Genomic DNA, 22960 nt, shown 5'->3' on the forward strand with positions numbered 1-22960 from the left:
ATTTCAATTAAGTATAAAAGTCTATTTCTATTTAATGACATTGATGAGATATTTTAAATACGGTAGAAAAAATATGGTACTGAAAACAGATTGAATTGTGACCATGTTATTTACTACTTATATCCCTTTAGGAAAATTTCTTAGTCTTTAAGAATCTTGTCACCTCTGTAAAACTCCCATTTTATATAATGCCAGTTAGCACGTGATAGATTTCAAGACACTCGGTTGTGAAGAGAAAAAGCGTGGGCAATAGGCTTATTGGGGACAGCTTCCAAGACTCTTTCAGTGAATCCTACTTTTTGTTTCATTATAAAATGATACATGTATATGTAAAAATTAAATAGAAATTCATCGTCAACTCCTTGGACTCACCCCACCCACATAAGTCTTGCCAAACTTTGCTGTACACTTATCACATAAATCTTCTCTCTTTCCCTTAAACTTCACCAATCAACTTCCAATTCCTGTTGATTCTACCATCAAAATATGTTTATCAGCCTTACCTCTCCCTCTCAGCTGCCACTGCTATAATTCATAAGCGCATCTTCTTTTGCCTGAAATACCTACAAAGGTTTCCAAACACATCCCCCTACTTTCAGACTGGTCTGCCCTCCATTCTGCTAAATAAGTAGTTTGTATGAAAACTTCTTCAGTTCCTCATCTTTGCCCTCAGTTTAAATATCAGTTCTGAAATTCTTAACCTTTTACACAAAGCCCTCCCCTGTCTACCTGTCCCACTTCACTTCCTACTTTTCTTTTCCATTCATTTAATGCTTCAGTCACATCAAACTACTGGCTGTTTTCACCACGCTATCTCATGACTTTGCAACATGCTCTTGCTTCTCCCTTCAGGCCCCTCTCGTCCATGATCAATCAACAAAGGCCTATTTATCCTGGAAGTTTCAGACTTTTTGGAGTCTTTCATGCAGACCTAGGTGTTTCTTTCTCTGCACCCCCGTTGCCCCTGTGTGTCTCTCTTTTAGAGCTCATGCCATGTTGTACTGAAATTGTTAGTTTGCTTCCTTAAGTAGAGTCAGCATCTTTTTTACCTTGTATGCTATCACAGTACTTGGCACCTTGTAGTAGTTGTTCAATAGTTATTTGTTGGGAGCTTTAAGTGAAGACACATTAGCATGAATCTCAAGTACTAAAGAAACGCAAGAGCAAAAACCTTTTTTTTTTTTTTTTGAGGCCCTAGTCAAAGTTAGTTGCTTTATTTTTTGAGATCTTTTAGCACTTTGTTCTAACTGCCATTATTGAATTTAACATAATCTGACTTGTATACTCAAGGTTATATACATACATTGTATCTTTCACTAGATTTTGAGGGCTTAAAGGCAAAGATTATTTGTTGAACTCATTTTTTGTGTTTCCCAGGACCTAGCACATATTAACGTACATTAAACACATGCTGAACACAATATATAAAATAGTGTACTTGTCAACTAACTGATAGGACTTGTGAAGTTAGGGTTATGTCTTTTTTGCATTGTGTGATACACATAGTAAGTCTTCAATAAATCTTAAGGAACTAATAAATTTGTTTAGTAGTTAAATGAACAAATCCCTATTAAACATAAAAATGAAATAAATATTAGGTATTTTATCATCACGGAGTTCTCTGAAAGGTTTTATAAATTTAAAAGCAAGTGAAAAAAATGTCTTTACAGTCTGAATTGATTGTGTACAGCTATTATCACTGTTAAGACTACCTGGCCTCTTCCAAAACACTTTTATTATTCTATCTTTACTTTGATTTCTAAACCATTACATTATAATAAAGCTTGTCGTGCTGTCTTTCACATTAGTCTAAATCCATTTCACTTCAAAAAATGTATAATAATCTCAGTATTCATGTCTTCACAACAAACAGCAGGGCTTTCTGCTACCAGGTTAACCTCTGCTTTATTGACATAAATTTATTTTGGATATTTTAGAGGACTGAGGGTAAGTTAGGGAACAGGAAAAATGAAAGGAGGCATCCTTTTTTTAAAGAGTGTTTGATTGAATCGTGTTTTGGTCAACGAGTTGCTAAATTAGAGGATTCTCAGACCAAAGCAATTTAGATCTAAATAATTTCCTCCAAAAGTAATCTGAAACCAGTTCTCTTTTGGAAGACTCTACTATTGCCACTTTACAGTGATGGATAGGCACAAGTTTATCCCTATGGACTTTGGTATCATACTAATTGTCTGATTGCATTTTGCTTTGGATTCCTAAACTGTCTCATAGGATGGCAGTCACTGATATCAGGCAGTGCCCTGCAAAAAGCCAGAAACTTGGTTATTTGAAGGAGGAATCACCATGGGAAGTAAAAGGAATTCCAGCCTAGGGGAACTCTTTCTACTGGGGGTTGATATTCTAACCTGTGAACCTGATTAGGCTTTTCTATTGCTCTTAGCTCTTCTCTCCTGGGCTACTAATCCTGTGTTGACTACAGAACCAGATCAGTTTGTAACTTAATCCTTTGTTTGAGTTTCTGATTTTGCCCAGAGCACGGTTTCTGCCTTGTAGACCCAAGGTTGTAAGAAAAATACAAAGTCAGACTTTCCTGTCCATACCTCCTTCTTACCTGTGTTTGTCTTCTTTTCCCTTCTTTATTCTCTGCACTCCTCAAGTTCCCTCTTGAACATATTATGTTTTAATTACATAAGTACATGGATTAATGCCCTCCCATAAAAATTACAAATGAAAAAGCATGTAGTACAAAAAGGGAATATTGTTCTTGCTCACTTCCCCTTCAAATCAACTCCTCTCCCCCAAAATAGTCTTCTCATATTGTTTTATCATTACCTAATTTTTTTTATATTAAATTTATTGGGGTGACAATTGTTAGTAAATTTACATAGATTTCAGGTGTACAATTCTGTATTACATATCTATAAATCCCATTGTGTGTTCACCACCCAGAGTCAATTCTCCTTCCATCACCATATATTTGATCCCACCTAATATTTTATTATGTGATAATATATGATATTTTTATAATATATAACTGTATATGCCATTCTAAGTGTGTGTACAAATACAGGAAGTATTATTATTAGTTTTCTGGTAAACAATATCACACATGTCGTATTTTTCTGCAATTTGTTTTTCTCTATTCTCTCTTAGAGATCTTCCCATGTGAGTATACGTATACCTGAATTTTCACCTGCTACACCTAGTAATTTAATTTATAGTATAGATGGTCATAACTTAGTCAATCACCTAGTTAGGAAAAATATACTGTTTAATTTTTTATCTTTATAAACCAACTATCTCACAAACAAAACACATACACACACACACAAACACACCCCACTAGACCTCATAAGTAAATATCTTTGTGAGGACTTCCTAGAAGTGATGCTATTAAGTCAACAGGGATGCATTTCTTAAACAATTTTTGTAAATATTGCTGATTTCAATTCACAAATGTACCAATTGGAAATACTTACTCATCAGAGGTGTGTAAAGGTACCTGTTTCCCGTGTTCTTCACACTTGATCTTAGCCAAAAGGCCGAGAAGCGATTCCCATGTTCTTGTCTATAGTCAGTACCATTATTTTGTTCACCTGTTTGTGAACCTGATGGACAAAACATTAGGATGAATTATTTTTTCAGATGTGTATTGGCCATTTACATTTCTTGCTCTTTGTGCACTATCTGATCATGCCCTTTATCTTTAACTAGACTGTCTTTTTCATATTGATCTGTTATTTGAAAAATATTTTGCTTATCCTTTGTTTATTATATGTGATGCAAACATATCTTTCAAGCAGAAATCTTTATGTTTGTTTATATCATTTTTCCCATTAAAAAGTTTTTAATTTTTATGAAGTTGAATCTAAGAAATGACTTCTTTTTTATGGCTTTGGATTTCATAGCTATCTTAGGAATGTCTTCAACATCTCATCTTTATAAAAATAGTCTATTTTCCACTAATACTTTGTATATTGTAGGATTGTGGGGTTTTTTTTGCATTTGATTTTGCATTTATTTTTGTGTTAAGTTTTTATTTTCTACCAATGGATATCCAAAATTACTTTTTTGAATAATTTCTCTCACTTTTGAATAATTTGTCTCTCTCATTACTTTTTGAATAATTTGTCTATCTCAGTTTGAAATGCCTTTGGTTTCATCATTTGAATTACTGTATATACATGAATTTGTTTCTGGATGCTTTATTCTTTCCATTAGTCTACTTGTCTTTTCCTACACTAACATAATACTGCTTAAACATAGCTTTATTGTATATTTTGATAACTGGTAAGGCAACTCCTGTTTCTGTTTTTTGTTTGTTCGTTTGTTCTTTAATTTTATCTGTATTGTGGCATTTTATTCTTCCAAGTAAATTTTAAGACCAATATTTATGTTCTATGAAAAAATCATATTAATATTTAAATTGGAATTGCATTAAATTTGATATTTGACATCTTTAAAATATTGAGAAAGCACATCCTGTATTTACCAATTTATTCATTCTTATAGCTGTTTTTCAGAAAAATTTTATGCACAGATTTCTTTCTCATTCCTTGTTCAAGTTTTTCCTCCATATTTTAGGAGACACCCTGATCATGTAATCATATTCTCAAGTTTAATGGTGGTGTTTCTAATGGTGGTGAGTGTCTCCTTTCTGTAAAACCATGCATAAAGTTTTTAATTTTAACATAGATTTTATTTTTCAAATTATTTTCTTTAAAAAATTTTATTAAAATATAACTAACATACAATATTATATTAGTTTCAGTTGTCCACGATAGTTGTTCAACATTTATATACCTCAATAATTGATCACCATGATAAGTCCAGGAACCATCTGACACTGTACTATGCTATCACAATATTATTGACTATATTCCCTATGCTGTACATTGCATCCCCAAGACTTATTTGTTTTATACCTGGAACTTTGAACCTCTTATTACCGTTTATCTTTTCCCTCCTTTTTAAATTTTCAATTACAGTTGACATTCAATATTATTTTATGTTAATTTCAGGTGTACAGTATAGTGGTTAGACATTTATATAATATACAAAGTGACCCTCTTGACTAGTACCAACCTGGTACTATATATAGTTATTACCATATTATTGATTATATTCACTATGCTTTACTTTACATCCCCATAACTATTTTGTAACTACCAACCTGTGTTTCTTAATACCTTCACCTTTTTACCCTGCCCCCAAACACCCTCTCATCTGTCACCCCAATAAATCTATTACCCATCAGATACCATACATAGTTATTGCAATGTTATTGACTATATTCCTTATGCTGTTTTCTACATCCCCATGACTACTGTGTAACAACGAATTTGTACTTCTTAATCCCGTCCCATTTTTCACCTACCTCCAATCCCCCTCCCACCTAGCGACCATAAAATGTTATCTGTATCCATGAGTTTGCTTCTGTTTTCTTTGTTTATTTTGTTCTTTAGATTCCATTTATGAGTGAAACATGACATTTGTCTTTCGTTGTCTGACTTACTACAGTCAAGACAGTACAATTTAGGTCCATCCATGTTGTTTCAGATGGCAAGATTTCATTATTTGTATGGCCAAGTACTATTCCATTGTATATACAGAGGGTACCCAAAAAATGTATACACATTTTAAGAAAGGAAAAAAAACCTGTATTAAAATTGTAGTACTCAATATATACCAATAAAAAAAGATGAAGGCAAGTCATGTGTACACATTTTTTTGGCACCCCCTGTATGTACCACCTCTTCTTTACCCATTCAGGGACACCCAGGTTGCCTTCATATCTTGGCTATTGAAAATAATGCTGCAATGAACATATGGACAAGTATGTCTCCTTAAAGTAGCATTTTGAGTTTCTTCAGATAAATATCCAGAAGTGAGATTACTAAATCCTTTTTTGTCTCTTGTTATAGTCTTTGTTTTAAAGTATATTTTGTCTGGTATAAATATTGCTATACCAGGTTTTTCTTTTCTTTTTTTTTTTGTTTTTGTTTGTTTGTTTGTTTCCATTTTCATGGGATATCTTTTTCCATCCCTTTATGTTCATTCTATCTACCGTATTTGCCGGCATATAAGACGATTTTTTGGCCCCGAAAAATATGCCTCCAAGTGGGGGGGTCGTCTTATACGCCAGGTACACTTCAGATAGACTGCCCATAGTGCTTGCCCCATGCCATAGTGGCCTCCCGATGCCCACCCACTTCATTTCACATACCGTTCAGGCATCAGCAGCGCTGCTGGGTGTATGCTCGGCTGTTATGCGATTTTGCTGTTATGCGATTTTACCACACTCGCAAAATCGCACACAGCTGAGCATACACCCAGTATGATAGCGCAAAATCGCGAATCACGATACCATACTGGGTGTATGGTCGGCTGTGTGCGATTTTGCGAGTGTGGTAAATTCGGGTTACCGTATATTTCTTTACATATGCATTGAAGATTCGCGATTTTGCGCTATCATGGTGCCTGTTAGAATGTTGAAGAGCTCGTACTTGCGCACTAGTGAGGTCCCAGGGAAATGCTGATGCAAGGGTGGACCAGACTGCTATAGTGACAGGGCGGGCAAACAGGGAGCAGGGACCAATCAAATCAGGCTTTGTATACAGCCAACAGCCAACCACAATACTGCACCATTGTACAGTACAGCATAGAAAATGTCGACCAGTCAAACCCCTATCATCCCTATCATGGCACCAGCCAAAAGAAAGAAGTATGATGCAAATTTTAAACTGAAAGTTATTTGGTGTGTGGAAGGTGTGCGGAAGAGGGGGTAGTCTTATACGGCGAGTATATAACAAACTCTGTATTTTGAGTGGAAATGTTAGGGGGTCGTCTTATACGCCCAGTCGTCTTATACGCCGGCAAATACGGTATGTCTTTTGATCCAAAGTGAGTCTCTTGTAGGCAGCATATATGAGTGTCTTGTTTTCTTATCCATTTACCAACCCCATCTTTTGATTGCAGCATTTAATCAATTTACATTGAAAGTAGTTATTGATTGGTATGTAGTGATTGCCATTTTATTAATTCATATTTTTTATTTATTTTTTATTTTTTTGAAGAAGTCCCTCTAAGATTCCTTGTAATACTGGTTTGATGGTGATGAACTCCCCTAATTTCTTCCCTCTGAGAAGCTCTTAATCTGTCCTTCAATTCCAAATGATGGCTTTGCTGGGTAGAGTAATCTTGGTTGTAGGTCCTTGCTTTTCATCACTTGAATATTATATGCCAAGCCCTTGCTTTTAAGATTCTCTCTTTGTCTTTAACCTTTGGCAATTTAATTATGATGTCTCTTGGAACTGGCCTCTTTGGGTTCATCTTGTTTGGGACTCTGTGCTTCCTGGACTTGTATGTCTATTTCCTTTTCCAGGTTACGGAAGTTTGCAGTCATTATTTCTTCAAATATGTTTTCAATTCCTTGCTCCCTCTTTTCTCCTTCTGGTACCCCTACATGCGAATGTTGTATGCTTTCTGTTGTCCCATAAGTCCCTTAAACTCTCATGTTTTTAAGATTCTTTTTTTCTTTTTGCTGTTCTGTTTGGGTGTTTTCTGCTACATTACCTTCTAAATGTCTAATTTGATCCTCTGCTTTATCTAGTCTACTGTTGATTCCCTGTAATGTAGTCTTCATTTTTGTTCTTGTGTTATTTATTTCTAACTGGTTCTCTTTTATGTTTTCTATCTCCATTTTTATGTTTCCTGTCTCTTTGTTGAAGTTCTCCCTGAAAACATTGAGCATTCTTATAACCAGTTTTTGGAATTCTGCATCTGATAGATTACTTTTCTCCATTTTGTAAAGTATTTTTTCAGGAGCTTTGTGCTTTTGGGAAGCAGGGACATGTTTCTTTGTCTCCCCATTTTGGCTGCCACCTTGTGTTTGTTTCTATGTATTAGGTAGGGCTGCTATATGTCCTGGTAGTAGGGTGGCCTTATGTAGTTGGTGTGCTGTTGGGTATGTAGACTTCCTGGTCACCTGAGCTGTGCACTCCAGTTCTATCTCTTATGTGAGTTGTGTAGTTCCTCCTCCTCTTGTAGTTGAGCCTTACTTGCTGTTTGAATGTCAGTGGGAGAGATTGACCCTCAGTCTCATTGGTTGTGTGGACTGGCCATGACTACAGTGGAGTTGTGTTGTAGGGGCTGCTCTACAGAGCAGGGCCTCAGCAGGGTTCTGGTGCCTGCCCAATCTGCCCCTTAGGTGTGTCTTTCTTGGAAGTGACTGGGTGATGGTCCAGCTCGTTTTGAAGCTGGCTACTGGACGCACCAGCCCCAGGGCCACCTTGGAGGTGACCTGCTCCAGGTCACGTTCAGGTGCAGATTGTGCCCCACGTGGAGCCACCTGGTAGGAGCCACAAAGCCATCCACAGATGATGGTTGCCTGTGCTATGCTTAGAAGTACCTTGAAAGGTCAAGCCGTGAACCAAGGCCAGCTGCCACTAGTGCTGGACTTAGGGATGTTCAACCAGAGATATGGGATATGCTGAAGCTTATCTGGGTTTTGTGAGACTTTGAGAGATTTTAGGATAGTCTGCAGCATGAGCCAAGTCAGGTGGTTTGTATGAAAAATCCACTGGCAGCAACTTGGGTGTACCTGAAAGTTGTGTGGGGTGGGGTGTCAGAATCACCAGGGCATGATGAACCAATGGTGTCAGCCAGCTTGATGGAGAATCAGATATGGCAGCCACCTGTGTCTGAGTGCCAGGAAGGGGGAGGGCTTAACAAAGAAACAATGGCCTCTGTCGGTTCCTCCGTCTGGGAGAGAACTGTCTCTCCAACTCTCTTTCTGAAGTCAGACAACTCAGTTACCAACCCCCCTTCTGCCCCCTGCCCCCCCACACATACCTGTATGTCCCTGGTGCCTTTCTAGCCACTGCCGCAGCACTGGAGCTCAGAGCCAGTGATTCCATCAATGAGTAGGTCCATGTGTAGTCCCTTTAAGAGGAGCAACTGAAACTCCAGCTGCCCCCCACCACCCGTCTCACTTAGCCACTGTCTTTGCTGGTTTTCATAGCCAGAAATTATGGGGACTTCTTTCCCTAGCATTGGAACCCTGAGCTGTGGAGCCTGGTATGGCACTGGGACCCCTTGCTCCTTTGAGGGGGGCTCTGCAGCCGAGATATCCCTCCCCATTTTAATGTTCACATGCAGGTGTGGGACCAGCCTGTTCCATGTCCCTACCCCTTCTACCAGTCTCGAGGTGGCTTCTTCTGTTTGTCCTTAATTATAGGACTTTGGTGCAGCAAGATTTCAGGTGATTCTCTATGGCGGTTGTTTTGTAGTTTAGTTGTACTTTTGATATGGTCTTGAAAGAAGTTAAGCACAGCATTTATCTACTCTGCCATCTTGGCTGAAATTCCTTTTTTATTTAAATTTTTTTGTAACAAACTGGTAATTTTGGATAGTTTTTTGTAGTTTTCTCATTTGGGGGAATTTGACTTTGAGCTCTTTAATTTTATATTCATTGTTTTATATTCTTATGTAATAATTCCAAGATCTGGAGTCCTTGGTGATCTAAATCTGATATTTGCTGCTTTGGTTATCCCTCATGGTTTTCCTCATGGTGACTTGTTACCTTTTATGTTTGGTTATTTTTTACTGTTACCTTGTTTTCTGCTGGTTCTAAACTGTAGGCATTCTTAGCAACTAAATTGAAGATGCTTCCCTCCAGAGAAGATTTTTATTTGTTTTGCGGGGTGGAAATGAGGAAAACACTGTCCTGAGGATACTGTATTCTCCTTTTCTGTTGTCCAGTTTAATTGAACAGTCTCGCCTCAGTGCCTCCATCTTGCTGCTGGTCCAAGGCTTAGGCTCCTGACTGTAGTCTCTGCTTTTATGCCTACTGTTCACTGTCTCCATCTTAAGTTTGTTTCTTTTCCTTTCTTTCTTCTTTTAGACTGGTGGAGATTGTCCCCACTCCCTGAAGGCCCAGCGAGTCAACAGAGTTATGTTTTATTCAGAACTGTGTTTCTTTGAAGCAGGAAGGCCCCCTACAAAAACCTAGTCTGCAATGATACTGAAACTAGAGTTCCTTTGTTCTAGCTATTTTTTTACTTATTTCCTTTAAAGCTGTTGTTAGTATAAATATTGAGTACAAAGAAAGAAAAAAAAACATAAAGTGTTTAAATTTACTGTGTAAAATAAAAGAGAAACTGTGATCTTTGAAAGGCAAAGTTAGAAATCTTTTTAAAAACCAGGAAAACAATCTGTTATCTTTTTCATTGTTATGTGAGTAATGAGAAGGGCAAAAAAATCAACTTAATTGAAATTTAAAAATTCCTCAAAGGAACTTTTGTTCTAAAAAAAGAAAACACCTGAAATAAAATGCTGGTATTAGTTAAAATTATTGCCAAATTCGAGCTGGGAAATCAATGAGGTTTCTGCAGAACAATTCACAGTATTAGAAAACATTTTGACTTTTTCAAAGTCAGTGACAGAATACACAAACAGACAGATCATAAAAATCTGAGTCTTAGAGCTTAATGTCTTTTCTCATTTTTGTCAAAAAGAATGAACAAAAAGAAGGAAGAATAATGGGTATGATAACAATTTAAAGATGAATAGCACAAGAGAAGATTTTAATTTCTGCCTAATATTTTGTTTGACTTCACTATTTGAAAAAATGGTCAAAATATTTCTTAAAGAAAGATTTACTATATAACTTTAAGATAAATACATTAGCTGAGGTAGTACCAGCATATATCATGTCAAAGAAAATTGCCTTTAAATAGTCACTGACTATGTTTTTCTGGATTATCCAAAGGCTTAAATTCTAAATAAATAGACTTGTTCATACATAAATGTATATTCAGGAGAGCCATGCCCTCAGTTCTTGTTATCCTATGATCTGCAAGTAGGCTATCCATTTTTGTGGATTACCCCCTGAGAACGGAGCTGGTGCAGTGTTATTTTCAAAATCCCTTAGGGATGCATTTCTCTCTCTCTCTCTCTCTCTCTCTCTCTCTCTCTCTCTCTCTCTCTCTCCCCTCATTGTCATTTAATATCCATCTTCTACAGCATGGCAGGAGTTAGTAGTAAATGTTTGATGAAACCAAACAAGTCTCAGTTCCATATAGTCATCTGAATTTGTTTTCTACTTTTCCCTCTCCCTTCTGTTATTGTGGAATTGTGAATTTTTTTCACCTAACTACTTTGAATTAAATTTGGACATGTTGCTAACATGTAAATAATGTTTATTTGGTTTTAAAAAGTGCACTGAAAACAGATTATTTATCTATGCATACATCTATTCACGCACCTATCTTATCCATGAAGTTATCCATTTGTAAATGTAATATTGATAGGACAAAAGGCAAGTGTTATTTATTTACTAAATTATTTATTTATTTTCTAAATATTTATTAATTATTTACTTGGTACAGTTTCATTATGCTTTTGTGAAATCATTCTGTTCACCTCTGGCAGGCAGCAGGGAGAAAGGGCATGTGTGTGTGTGTGTGTGTGTATATATATATATATATATATATATGTATATATATATATATCTGTATCTGTATATGTATATATGTGCGTGTGTGTATATATATATATATATATATATATATATATATATATATATTCATCTATCCAGAGGTTGCCAAAAATGTATACACATTTTAAGAAATGAAAAAAGCTATATTAAAATTGTAATACTCAATATATATTCATAACAAAAAATGACTACAAGTCATGTGCATATATTTTTTGGCACCCCTGGATATATATTTATATCTATATCATCTATATCTATATCTATCTTAGCCTAATCTTCAGAGATTCCAATTTAATTTCCCTGGGAAAAGGGTCCAGCATAGTCAATTTCTAATGCATCATAGGCGTTGCTAATGTCAAGGTTAAGAGCCACTGGAATCTAATATAGTTGTATAGTGAAAATTGAAAAACTTATGTTAGGTCACATATTATGACACGACATCTAGGAGAATGCTGGAACACTGTTAAATGCTTTGAGTCTTAGCAGACAGAAAAATTAGAGAATTAAAGCTAGAAGGTGGACTTAATAGGATCATTAATCTACAGAGTTCTCCAGAGGCAGAAAGGAAAGAACTATACAAATTTATTTTAAGAAAAAATGAATATACACATTCTGATAAAAATATTTCTAATTTTAATTGCTAACGGCAAGAAATAACCTGTCATAGAGTAGAGAGGTTGTCATTCATCTGTTTTAAATTTTTCCTTCAATTTATATGACTAAATGTCAATGAAATATGAAAGACAATATAAATTATGTGAACAACACAGTAGAAAATGATTCTGGGAAAATTATAGCCCAGTAATCCTGTAGAGTTATTGTTACTCTATACTCAAGTATGCCCCCGATTATCATTCAGATATGAAGTTACTTTTTGCTTTCTAGAACAGGGTCCATACTACACAAGACAGGATTTTGGAATGAAGACAAGACTGTCACAAGTAATATGAGTGTTTGCAAACGATCTAGATGTGTCTAATTTTATGGCTTTCACATTCAAAATAACGGTTTATCAATTCTGTTTATAGTTTGAACACATTGAAATCTACTTTCAAGTCTTGGTTTTTGTAGAATCCATATTCCTAAGGATAAACATTTTCTGGAGAGTTTCCAGAATGTTTTAAATAAAAATGATCTAATAATGATTAAGAACCAGCATGAATTATGTAATAAATTTCCAAGAAAACACAATTTACTTTATAAATGTGTATTTTTGGGGTTAGAGGGATTGGTAATGCTGTTTATCTGGTAGGGATTGACTAGGTCAGTTTAAGATTTTTGGTAGATGGTGAGGTTACCCTATAAGCATAATTATTTCTGCGAGATATTTGAAAAAGTCTCATAAAATTTCATTGTAGATTATGTAAGATCTACAATTAGATGAATAACCATGTAGAAGTGAGGCAAGTTTTTTATGGGAGTGCTATATTTTTGGATTTGTCCTACCTAATTTTTTCACCAATTAAACTGGATAACGACATAGTTGTCAGGTGAGCTACAATCTTCAACGGATTAAAAAATGTATATATATTTATTGAACATCTACTGTGTTAAATGAAATGTGTGAACAAATCAAGGAAAGATTGTCAATATAATTGAATTGCAATTTGAAATTATATTGTCACACTGTAACTCTAAATCAGAAGTAGGAAAAATCCCAATCTTAGCTTCAAACATCAGATTTTTGAAGACAGGATGGTAGAGATCTCATTTGGTTATTTGTTCGTGGGAATAAGATCTAGGGTTTTGCTTGGTTAAGGACTCAAGGTAAGTGAAAGGTATGATGGAGTGGCTTAATCAGCTAATATTGAAATAGGCTGCCTTTCAGAAGTCATAGCATCTGTAACTGTTGTGAGAACCACCTGAAATATTGGCTTTATTCTAAGCACATTGCTTAACACAAAGCCTTGAGGACCCTAAGGTACTCATTGTACATATTGGTGAATTGAGAGATACTGTCTTAAATTTGAAAGTGCATTAATTAATTTGTAAATATGTTATTTTAAATTATAATAGCCAATAGGGCTAAAAAATAAAATGTTCAGATTGAGAGGAATGGGGAAATAAAGGAAAAAATGTAGTGTTAAATAACTCCTTTTCTTTTAGAGTAGAGAGTCATTAGATATGTGATTAATATATGTTATTTACACACACACACACACACACACACACACACACACACACACACTGCTATTAGTTGCTGTCATGAAGCAAACCATAACCCACAAAGATTTAAAGAAGGCTGTCTCCCAGGAGTGTGTCTTGAGGTTCAGAGGGATGGGCTGGGAGAAAAGCCTTTCAGTGCTATTGGATTTTATACCATGGACATATCTTACCATGATTTTTAAAACTAAACAAGATCTTGAATGACCATCCTCCCTTGGAGAGAAAGTGAAAACAAAGTGAGATTATCAAGAGGCTGCCATGGTGGAATGGGATCTAAAAATTGATAGCATGATGACTGAAGGAACTGGGATCATTTATAACCTGGCCAAGAGGTGTAAGAAGAGATTTATCTAGATGTAAGAAAAGAGGTAGAAGAGGATGTCTTTGGCTGAACATATTTAAACAATTACTGTAGAAATTCCTATCCTGTGGATTTAGGGGGTCTGCACATATTTGTATACCTCCAAAATTATATAAAAAATCATGTCCTTTTATGGGTATATACATTTAGGGGGAAGGGACAGACCGTAATTTTCAACAGACTTTTTTTCCCCTAAAGGAATATTTGATTTAAAATAGGTTAAGAACTACAGGGTGGCCTTCCTTATGGAATCATAAACACGTAATGGTATATTAAACAGAGTCCTATTTTAAATAGATAATTTAGAAATAATTCTTACATTGGATAAGGTAGACTGGTTTATTTGAAAGAACCGTCTTCATTCTTAGAGTCTAATATTTACACAATTTTCATTATTTTATTATTAAAATAAATTTAATAATAATAGTTATTGAACACATTGCGTGCTGGTCATCACAGTAAGTGCTTGACATGGGCTCTCATTTAATCCTCACAGCACTGGATGAGGAAGGTACCATATCACAAACTCAGAGACACAATTTGCTGAAGGTCACCATTCAGTAAGGGACAGGGCCAAGATTAGAACCCAAGAACTCTGGCCCTAGAGTGTGCCTGCTAACCCCTTTGGAAAGGGTTTCTCACTATCTCCCTTTTGACTCTATTTCCCTCACTGGCCTGTGTTAATTCTGGACCATGATTCACAGCAGCAACACTTGGCACCTTCAAAACTGTGTTTCCTGTTTTTTTCTCTGTCTTATTCTATCTGTGTGTCATTTTTGTGTCTTGATTGTCTGTGTTTGAATAAGAATCTAATATCTGTGGTTTATTTGAACTTGATTTCATTTAATACCAAATACACACACACACACACACACACACACACACACACACACACACACACAGGTTACCAAAAAATGTATACACATTTTAAGAAAGGAAAAGACTGTATTAAAATTACGCTATCCACTTTGAGCACCTCTTGTAACTACAGAAGTCAAACGTGACTTGTATTCATCTTTTGTTATCAGTATTGTATATTGAGTATTACAATTTTAATAGTTAGAAAGATGCTCTATTAGTTTTCTATTGCTGCTGTGAAAAATTGCCTAGCTTGGCTTGAAACAGTAAAAAATGATTTTGTATTCTGTGGGTTAGAATTCCAGCATGGGTCTCACTAGGCTAAAGTCAAGATGTTAGCAGGGCTGTCCTCCTTTTTGGGGGTCTCTGGGGGAGAATCTGTTTCTCTGCCTTTTCCATCTGCCTTGCCTCGAGACCCCCTTCCTCCATCTTCAAAGTCAGCAAAAGTAGGTAGAGTTCTTTCTACATCCCATCACTCTGATCTCCCTTGTGATTACATTGAATTTACCCAAATCATCCAAGGTAATCTCTCCATCTCAAAGTCCTTAATTTATCACACTTGCAAAATCCCATTTGCCATGTAAGATAATGCGATGACACGTTCCAGGGATCGGGCATGGACATGTTTGGGGACCATTAGTCTGCCTACCACAGGTACTTCCTAATTGTCAAGCACTTTTCCAGGGATGAGACAAAACACAGTGCCTTCCCTAGAAGAGATTACAATTGATGAGGTATTTAAATAGATAAGGGAAATACAAAATAAATGTGCCATAACAGAAATGTGAACAATTATAGCAATATGGAAGAAATAGCTGTCTACCTGGGGACGAGGATGAGGTAAAAAAACAAACAAACAAAGAAATTTTGGCTAAAAACTTAGAAATGATATTGACATATTCATATGACTTTATCACTTTTCATCCAGGTCTTGAGACTCTGGGATATTCAGCACCAGCTGTCCATCCAGAGGATAGCATGTTCTTTCCCCAAAAGTCAGGACTTCAGATGCCTCTTCCACTTTGATGAAGCCCATGGGCGACTTTTCATTTCATTTAATCACCAGCTAGCATTGTTGGCAATGAAAAGGGAAGCCAGCAAGAGGGTGAAAAGTCATCAGAACATCGTCACTTGTGTTCTTTACAGTTCACTCTTGAAACAGGTAATGATGCTTTTCTGTCTCTCTTTCAACACGTTGCCACATCCAGAAGCTCATTTTCTCGATTCAATCTGAGGTCACTGAGGACAACTATAGCAAAAGGACCATGGGAAAGAAATGATTTAATAGTCATGTTTTTTTTGCAGTAATGTGTGTTTAGGTGGATTTGAAATATGATTTCATTTTCAGCCAGTGACCACGGCAACACTGATAGAGTTACAAGGAATTGCAATATTTCAGCTAAAACAAACACAGCAAGGTAACATAATTGAACTTATCTGTGTTACCTGCTAGTTTGGAATGCCAACTGCAAGTCAACCTGGTTGTAAAATTTTCTTTTATGAACACCATCTTCCTGTATCCCTGTGGAAAATTCTGAAATATGCATGAAATGTAATTAGCAGAGATCTGTGTTGCCAGCACATTTTATACCAGTGGCTCACAGTGCCAGCCCGGAATGTACTGATAATAAAATGATTCAGTTAAATGTGGTGCCACTTGGTATGCAGCACAAGTGTTGTTTGTCTCCCCACCACTTTAATGACACTCTGCAGCCTTTGCTTATGGGAGCGCTACCTGCATGTCAATGAAGACACGCAGCTCCTCTGGAGCAGAGATGTGCGTGGACTGCACACCTTCTTAGAGGACAGGGAGGGCCAGCCGGGGGTCTCCTGCAGGGAGTGGGTACCAGTGAAGGTCAGTCTGCTGCAGTGATCACCTCAGGCCTGAGTGTAACTGCACAGTGGCAGACCAGCAGATCGTCAGTATCCAGCTTGCAGCCAATTAAATAATAACTCCAACCCATTCTTGCCTTCCCTTCTGCAGAAGCTTCTGCAGTCACACAGAAATGAATAGTTCAGATTTGGTGCAAGGGGTGGAAAGCTCTTTGTTAGGAATGAGCAGTATGTCACGTCACTACTTCAAACATCCTGTTTTCTGGTTATCCTAGGAGATAAAAGTCTTTTACAAAACAATCCATTTTGAATTCCATCTGTGGGAAACATTCCCCCGTAAATGTTTTACTGAACTTTATGAAGGCAACCAGTTAATTCGGCTCCCTGGTGGCCACTGAAAGATGCATTTGTTTCCAGGAGAACATTTTGCTAATTGAGATCTGCAAAGTTAAAAAGCTAGGTTTCTCCGTAGATGTTAAGATCCCATATTGCCTGGCTATAAGATGAGCAATATTCACTGAGGAATTCAGGAAATGAGACACAAAGAAGATCTGGAATTTCCCATTTGGGACATGATGATAAAGCCAGTATAACACAAGTTATAGGCAACAATAGAATATGCACATATGGTATATGATGTAGGAAGAATCACTGTACGATTGAGTTGAATAATCACACCACTACTTATTTTTGCTGTTAATAGTATAAATAACTAAAAGCGTTTATATATATATATATCACATAGATAGAGCTGTGTATCATATGCATAAGTGCTTCCTAACAGCTACTAAGCTATAAAGAAACACTTTAACATTGTATTACATTTATAATTATAAAAATGTATTGCAGTCAAGTTAAAAACAAAACAAAACAATATCACCCACAGTTCCATCAGCCAGTGATGTTTATCATTTTAGACTAATTAGACAAATCAATAAAACAGTTTTGGACAGATACTAGGAGCAAGGACTGAGGAATCAAAGATTAATTCTTACAATACAGTTTCTTTGCCCCTGTAGCTCAGGGAGACTCGGGTCTTTATGTGCAGATCCAGGGCGTATTCCTGGTCCTCAAGCTAGTAGGTGCCCATGACAGGATTGTGGGCTGAGAAAGAAAGGAGGCAGATACATTACCAATCCCCAAGTGTAATTCAGTATAATAAAGTAGAGGTAAGAGCCAAGCACTCTCCGTGGAAAGTGATCAGTTCTGCCTGGGGCTCTTGGATGACATTTCAGCAGAGCCTGAAAGCTACAGTGGGAATCTTTAAAAGAAGAAAGAAGTAGTTCCAGACAGAAAGCACAACATGAGCACCTGCAAAGAGGCTTGAGCACTCATACTGAATTTATGGGAAGAAGGTTCATTCTGGTGTGGCTAAGTGTGGGAACACTTAGCAAATGCTGTGGAACTTAAGACAGTAAAGGGAGCTTAGAACCAGATAGTGAAGGTCATTCACTATGTCTTTTGATTGGAGCATTTAATCCCTTTACATTAAAAATAATTCCTGATAGATGCATAGTATTTGCCATTTTATTATTCATATTCTTCTCTCCTCTTCCTCCTCCTCCTTCTCCCTGTAGGATTTCCTATAATACTTGTTTAGTGGTGATGAACTCCTTTAACTTTTTCTTATCTGGGAAGCTCTTTATCTGTCCTTTGATTCTAAATATAGCCCTGCTGGGTAGAGTAATCTTGGTTGTAGGTCTTCACTTTTCATCACTTCGAATATTTCCTGCTACCCGCTCTGGCCTGCAAAGTTTATGTTGAAAAATCATCTGACAGTCTTATGGGAGCTCCCTTGTAGGTAACTAACTGCTTTTCTCTTCCTGCTTTAATTAAGATTCTCTCTTTGTCTTTAAGCTTTGGCATTTTAATTATGATGTGTCTTGGTGTTGGCCTCTATGGGTTCATCTTGTTTGGGACTCTATGCACTTCCTGGCTTGTATATCTATTTCCTTCTCCACTTTTGGGAAGTTTTCCATCATTATTTCTTCAAATAGATTTTCAAGTCCTTTCTCTCCCTCTTCTACTTCTAGTACCCCTATGATGTGAATGTTGGTATGCTTGCTATTGTCCAAGAGGCCCCTTCAACTGTTCTTTTTTTTTTTTTTAATTCTTTTTTTCTTTTTGTTGCTCTGATTGGGTGTTTTCTACTGCTTTGTCTTCCAAATCACTGATATGATCCTCTCCTCCATCTAATCAGCTGTCGATTCACTCTAATGTATTCTTTATTTCAGTTATTGTATTATTCACTTATGGCTGGTTCTTTTTATGTTTTCCATCTCCATTTTTATATTTCCTATCTCTTTGTTGAAATTCTCCCTGAGATCATTGAGCATCCCTATAAGCGGTTTTTGAACTCTGCATCTGGTAGGTTGCTTGTCTCCATTTTGTTTAGTTTTCTTCTTTTTTTCCCCCAGAGATTTGTTCTGTTCTTTCATTTGGGACATGTTTCTTTGTCTCCTCACTTTGGCTGCCTCCCTTTTATTGTTTCTATGAATTAGGTAGAGGTGTTATGTCCCCTGTTCTTGGTAGAGTGGCCTTATGTCTTAGCTGTTCTGTGGGCCTAGTGGCACAGTTATGCTGGTCACCTGAGCTAAGTGCTGCAGGTGTGTTCCTTTTGTGCTCCTGTTATAGTTGAGCTTTGGTTGCTATCTGCACATAAATGGGAGGGATTGAACCTTAAGCTCACTGGTTGTGAGGACTGGCCATGATTACAGTGGAGGAGATGTTGTACAGGGGTTGGCCCTATGGAGCAGGATTTGCTTTAGTGGGACTCTGGTGCCTGCCCAGCCTGCCCTTTAGGTGTGTCATTGTGGAGGTGGTTGGGTGGTACTCTGGTGGGGTCTGAAGCTGGCCACCAATGTATTGTTTCTGAGACCTCTTGGGAGGGCCTCTGCTGCAGGTTAGTCACCTGCTGCTAAGGTCACCTGAGTAGGTGCCCTACTTATGGCCACGTGGTATGAGCTACAAATGGTTGTGTCTTCAAATGGTTGTCACTTGTGCTGAGCTTGGAAGTACCTAGGAGAGGCTAAGCTGTGAAGTGTCAGGCTTGGGCCTGCTTGGCAAGAGGTATGGGAAACACCAACGTCAGATGCTGCTTGTTTGGAGTTTGTGAACCTTTGAGAGGTTTTAGAAAAGTCTTCAGCATGAGCCAAGACAGGCTTTTTATACAGAAAAGACACTGAAAGTGGCTTGGATGGGCCTGCAAATTGAGTGGGGCAGGGTCTCTGAGAATCACCAGAGTGGAGTGAATTGTGTTAGCCAGGTTGAAGGAGACTCAGATATGGTGGCTACCTGTGTCCCCACACTGGGTACAGGAAGGACTCAACAAAAGAAGAGTGCCTTCTGCCATTACTTCTGTCTGGAAGAAAGCTGCCCCTCCAGTCCCTGTCCTGAAGCCAGACAGTTCAATTCCTCCCTGTATGTCCCTGGTGGCTTTCAACTACTTCCCCAGTGCTGGAGCTTCATCTCACTCAGCCACAATCTCCAGTGGTTTCATAGCCAGAATTTGTGCATACTTCTTTTCCTGGCACTGAAACCCTGTGCTGGGGAACCTGATGTGAGTGTAGGACCCCTCACTCCTCAGAAGGAACCTCCACAGCCAAAATATCCCTCTCGATTTTTCAACTGCCATATGTATGCGTGGGACTAGCCTGGTCTAAATCTCTTACCAGTGTTGGCATAGCTTCTTCTGTGTATTCTTAGTTATAAGACTTCTGTTCAGCTAGTTTTCAGGCAATTCTCAATAATTATTGTTCTGTAGTTTGTTTGAAATTGTGACATATTTGTGAAAGGAGGCCAACACAGTGTTTATCTACTCCACTATCTTGACTGGAAACCTTCAAGATCAAAAATTTGGAGAACCTCTGGGTTAGAGAGATCAGAATTCAAATGTTGGGCAGATTACTTATCATGTTTAAGCTTCAGTTTATTAACTTTTAAAAATGTATGTTTCTGTGGAGCATAGACAGGATATCAGTAACAACATGTACCTCTCTAGTATTTCTTGCTATGGCCTGACTTTTGGAAGCAGTTCTCCTTCCTCCCAAATGATCAGCTTAGCAAGGTACTCTCAGGTCCCCAGTCACTCTCAGGTTGAATATTGATGCTTTATGACACCACTTTTGCTTGTTAACTTCTTGGCATTCTTTAATCTTTAATTTAACCATGTGTCCTGTGAAAAGAGACATTAGGAAAAATTAGCAAGATGGAGGGGATACTGAATTGGGCTTCGTCCCCACTCCACTCCTCTTTAGGAACACCCGTTGAGGTGAGGATGTTGTTTGTCCTGTCCCTTCTCAGCTATTCCAATTCCTTCTCATAAACATTTAATTCCAAGGTTTGGTTTTGGTCTTCTCAGCCTCCAAAGTCTCCAAGGACAGATCCAGCCAGGCTATGTCACCCCTCTCTGAGCATTGGTCACATTTCTAGTTGTTTTCCTGCTAACCACTTAATTAAATGCACGTTTTCCTCTCCTTCTCTGGTTTTGGCATAAGGGAAAGATCCTATCTTCCACTTTTGTATTTTCCTATAACTTCTAACACTCTTCTTAGCACCAAATGGGTACTCAATTGCTAAATTTGGGCAATTATTGTCATTTTTTATTCCAAGTTCAAAAGGAACCCATGCTTTTTCAGTCCAGTGATGCTTGCTCTTTGATTCTTTGATTTGGTGTCTTTTTTGAAGATTTTCCCTTTATCTGAATTTAGTGAAAAACTTTCCTTCTTTTGTTGTAATTTCAACATGTTGCTGACACTTTAGTATTATTTCATTCTATTTGACTTAAGTGGGAACCTAACATAATCCCTATATAAAAACAGACTAGCACATTTCTGGGACTTTCCTTTATTTTCCTGGCTTTTGACCTCCTAATCTAAGAAAGTGATGGTAAGCCATACAAAGACTTTTAAAAAGAACCACATACTTTCTTTCACTGGATGGTGAATATATAATGCAATATATAGATGATGTATTATAAATTGTACAATTGAAACCTAGTTGAAACCCAGTTTTGAAACCCAGTTTTGTTGACCATTGTCACCCCAATACATTTTAATAGAAAGAAAGAGAGAGAGAGAGAGAGAGAGAGAGAGAGAGAGAGAGAGAGACAGACAGAGAGAGAGAGAGAGAGAGAGAGAGAGAGAGAGAGAGACAGAGAGAGAGAGAGAGAGAGAGACAGAGAGAGAGACAGAGAGAGAAAGAAAGAAAGAAAGAAAGAAAGAAAGAAAGAAAGAAAGAAAGAAAGAAAGAAAGAAAGAAAGAAAGAAAGAAAGAAAGAAAGAAAGAAAGAAAGAAAACTTGTCTTCATAGCTAGCACAGAACACAGAACAAGTTGGGACAGGATGAGGGAGTCCCTGGAATGTACAATTTTGAAAGAATCAAAGAAACTCAGTATCCTGTAAGCATTTCCAAGGAACTGCCTTTGCATTGAGTTCTTAAATGAAACTATTCTTAAAAACCCATGGATTTTAGAAAGCTCAAAAAAATGTATTTGTAGATATAAACAGAAATAGATAAAATATCTGAGTTATCACTATGGCTCTTATCCTAATGATGTAGGTTGATGTGTTTTTGTAAAATAGGTAATGTTTCAGTTTGTTTTGCACCTAAGACACTTACAGTCAACTAGGTATTTAGGTGTCATCCAATTTTGACAGGCGATAATATTTACCATTTTTGTTATTGAGATAACTTAATTTTTTGTGAAATATTATGTATACTTATTATAAGAAATTAAAACAATGCAGTCAAGTCCCATTAAGAAACTAAATATCACCTTGTTCTAAATACCTCTCTGTGCTTAGACTATTTTATATGATAGGGTTCTGTAACCTCCTTTTTTGTTCTCTAACATATTGGAATATATTTCCTTATACCTAATTGTAGATCTCCTTCATCATATAAAGAAAGACAGCACAGTATCCCACTTGTAGGTATGTATCATCATTTGCTGATCCATTTACCTTGATGAGAATTTTCCTATTATGAATTTTTTTTTGTACATAAATATGTTTGTGCCCATTACTTTATCTATCTAGGGATCTTAGAAATTACTTTCTCGGTTAAAATATATGCATAGCATATAATTTGATACACAAATTGCCTCCCAGAATCTTACCATGTTATCCAGTCTCTAGAGTAAACATATTAATCACATACATGGTTACATAAAGAGACATGGTTGCCTGGCTGCCTCCAGCAGGACTCCTGAGATGCTTGGTCGGGTTCCTATAATTCAGCAGAAGATACTGGTTTTGCAAATGCGAAGATGAGACCTTCTT

At 37.1% G+C, this 22960-nt stretch overlaps 1 protein-coding gene across 1 annotated transcript in view; it reads left to right on the forward strand.

The window, feature by feature from the left end:
- The window catches only part of WDR49 (WD repeat domain 49), a 136271-nt gene that overhangs the window by 45843 nt on the left and 67468 nt on the right, over positions 1 to 22960 (forward strand). The window contains 1 exon segment of the mRNA XM_081072548.1: positions 15775 to 16008. Coding sequence (XP_080928674.1) covers positions 15775 to 16008 — 234 coding nt within the window.

The sequence above is a fragment of the Rhinolophus hipposideros genome (assembly GCF_964194185.1).
Source record: "Rhinolophus hipposideros genome assembly, chromosome: 2".
NCBI lineage: Eukaryota > Metazoa > Chordata > Mammalia > Chiroptera > Rhinolophidae > Rhinolophus > Rhinolophus hipposideros.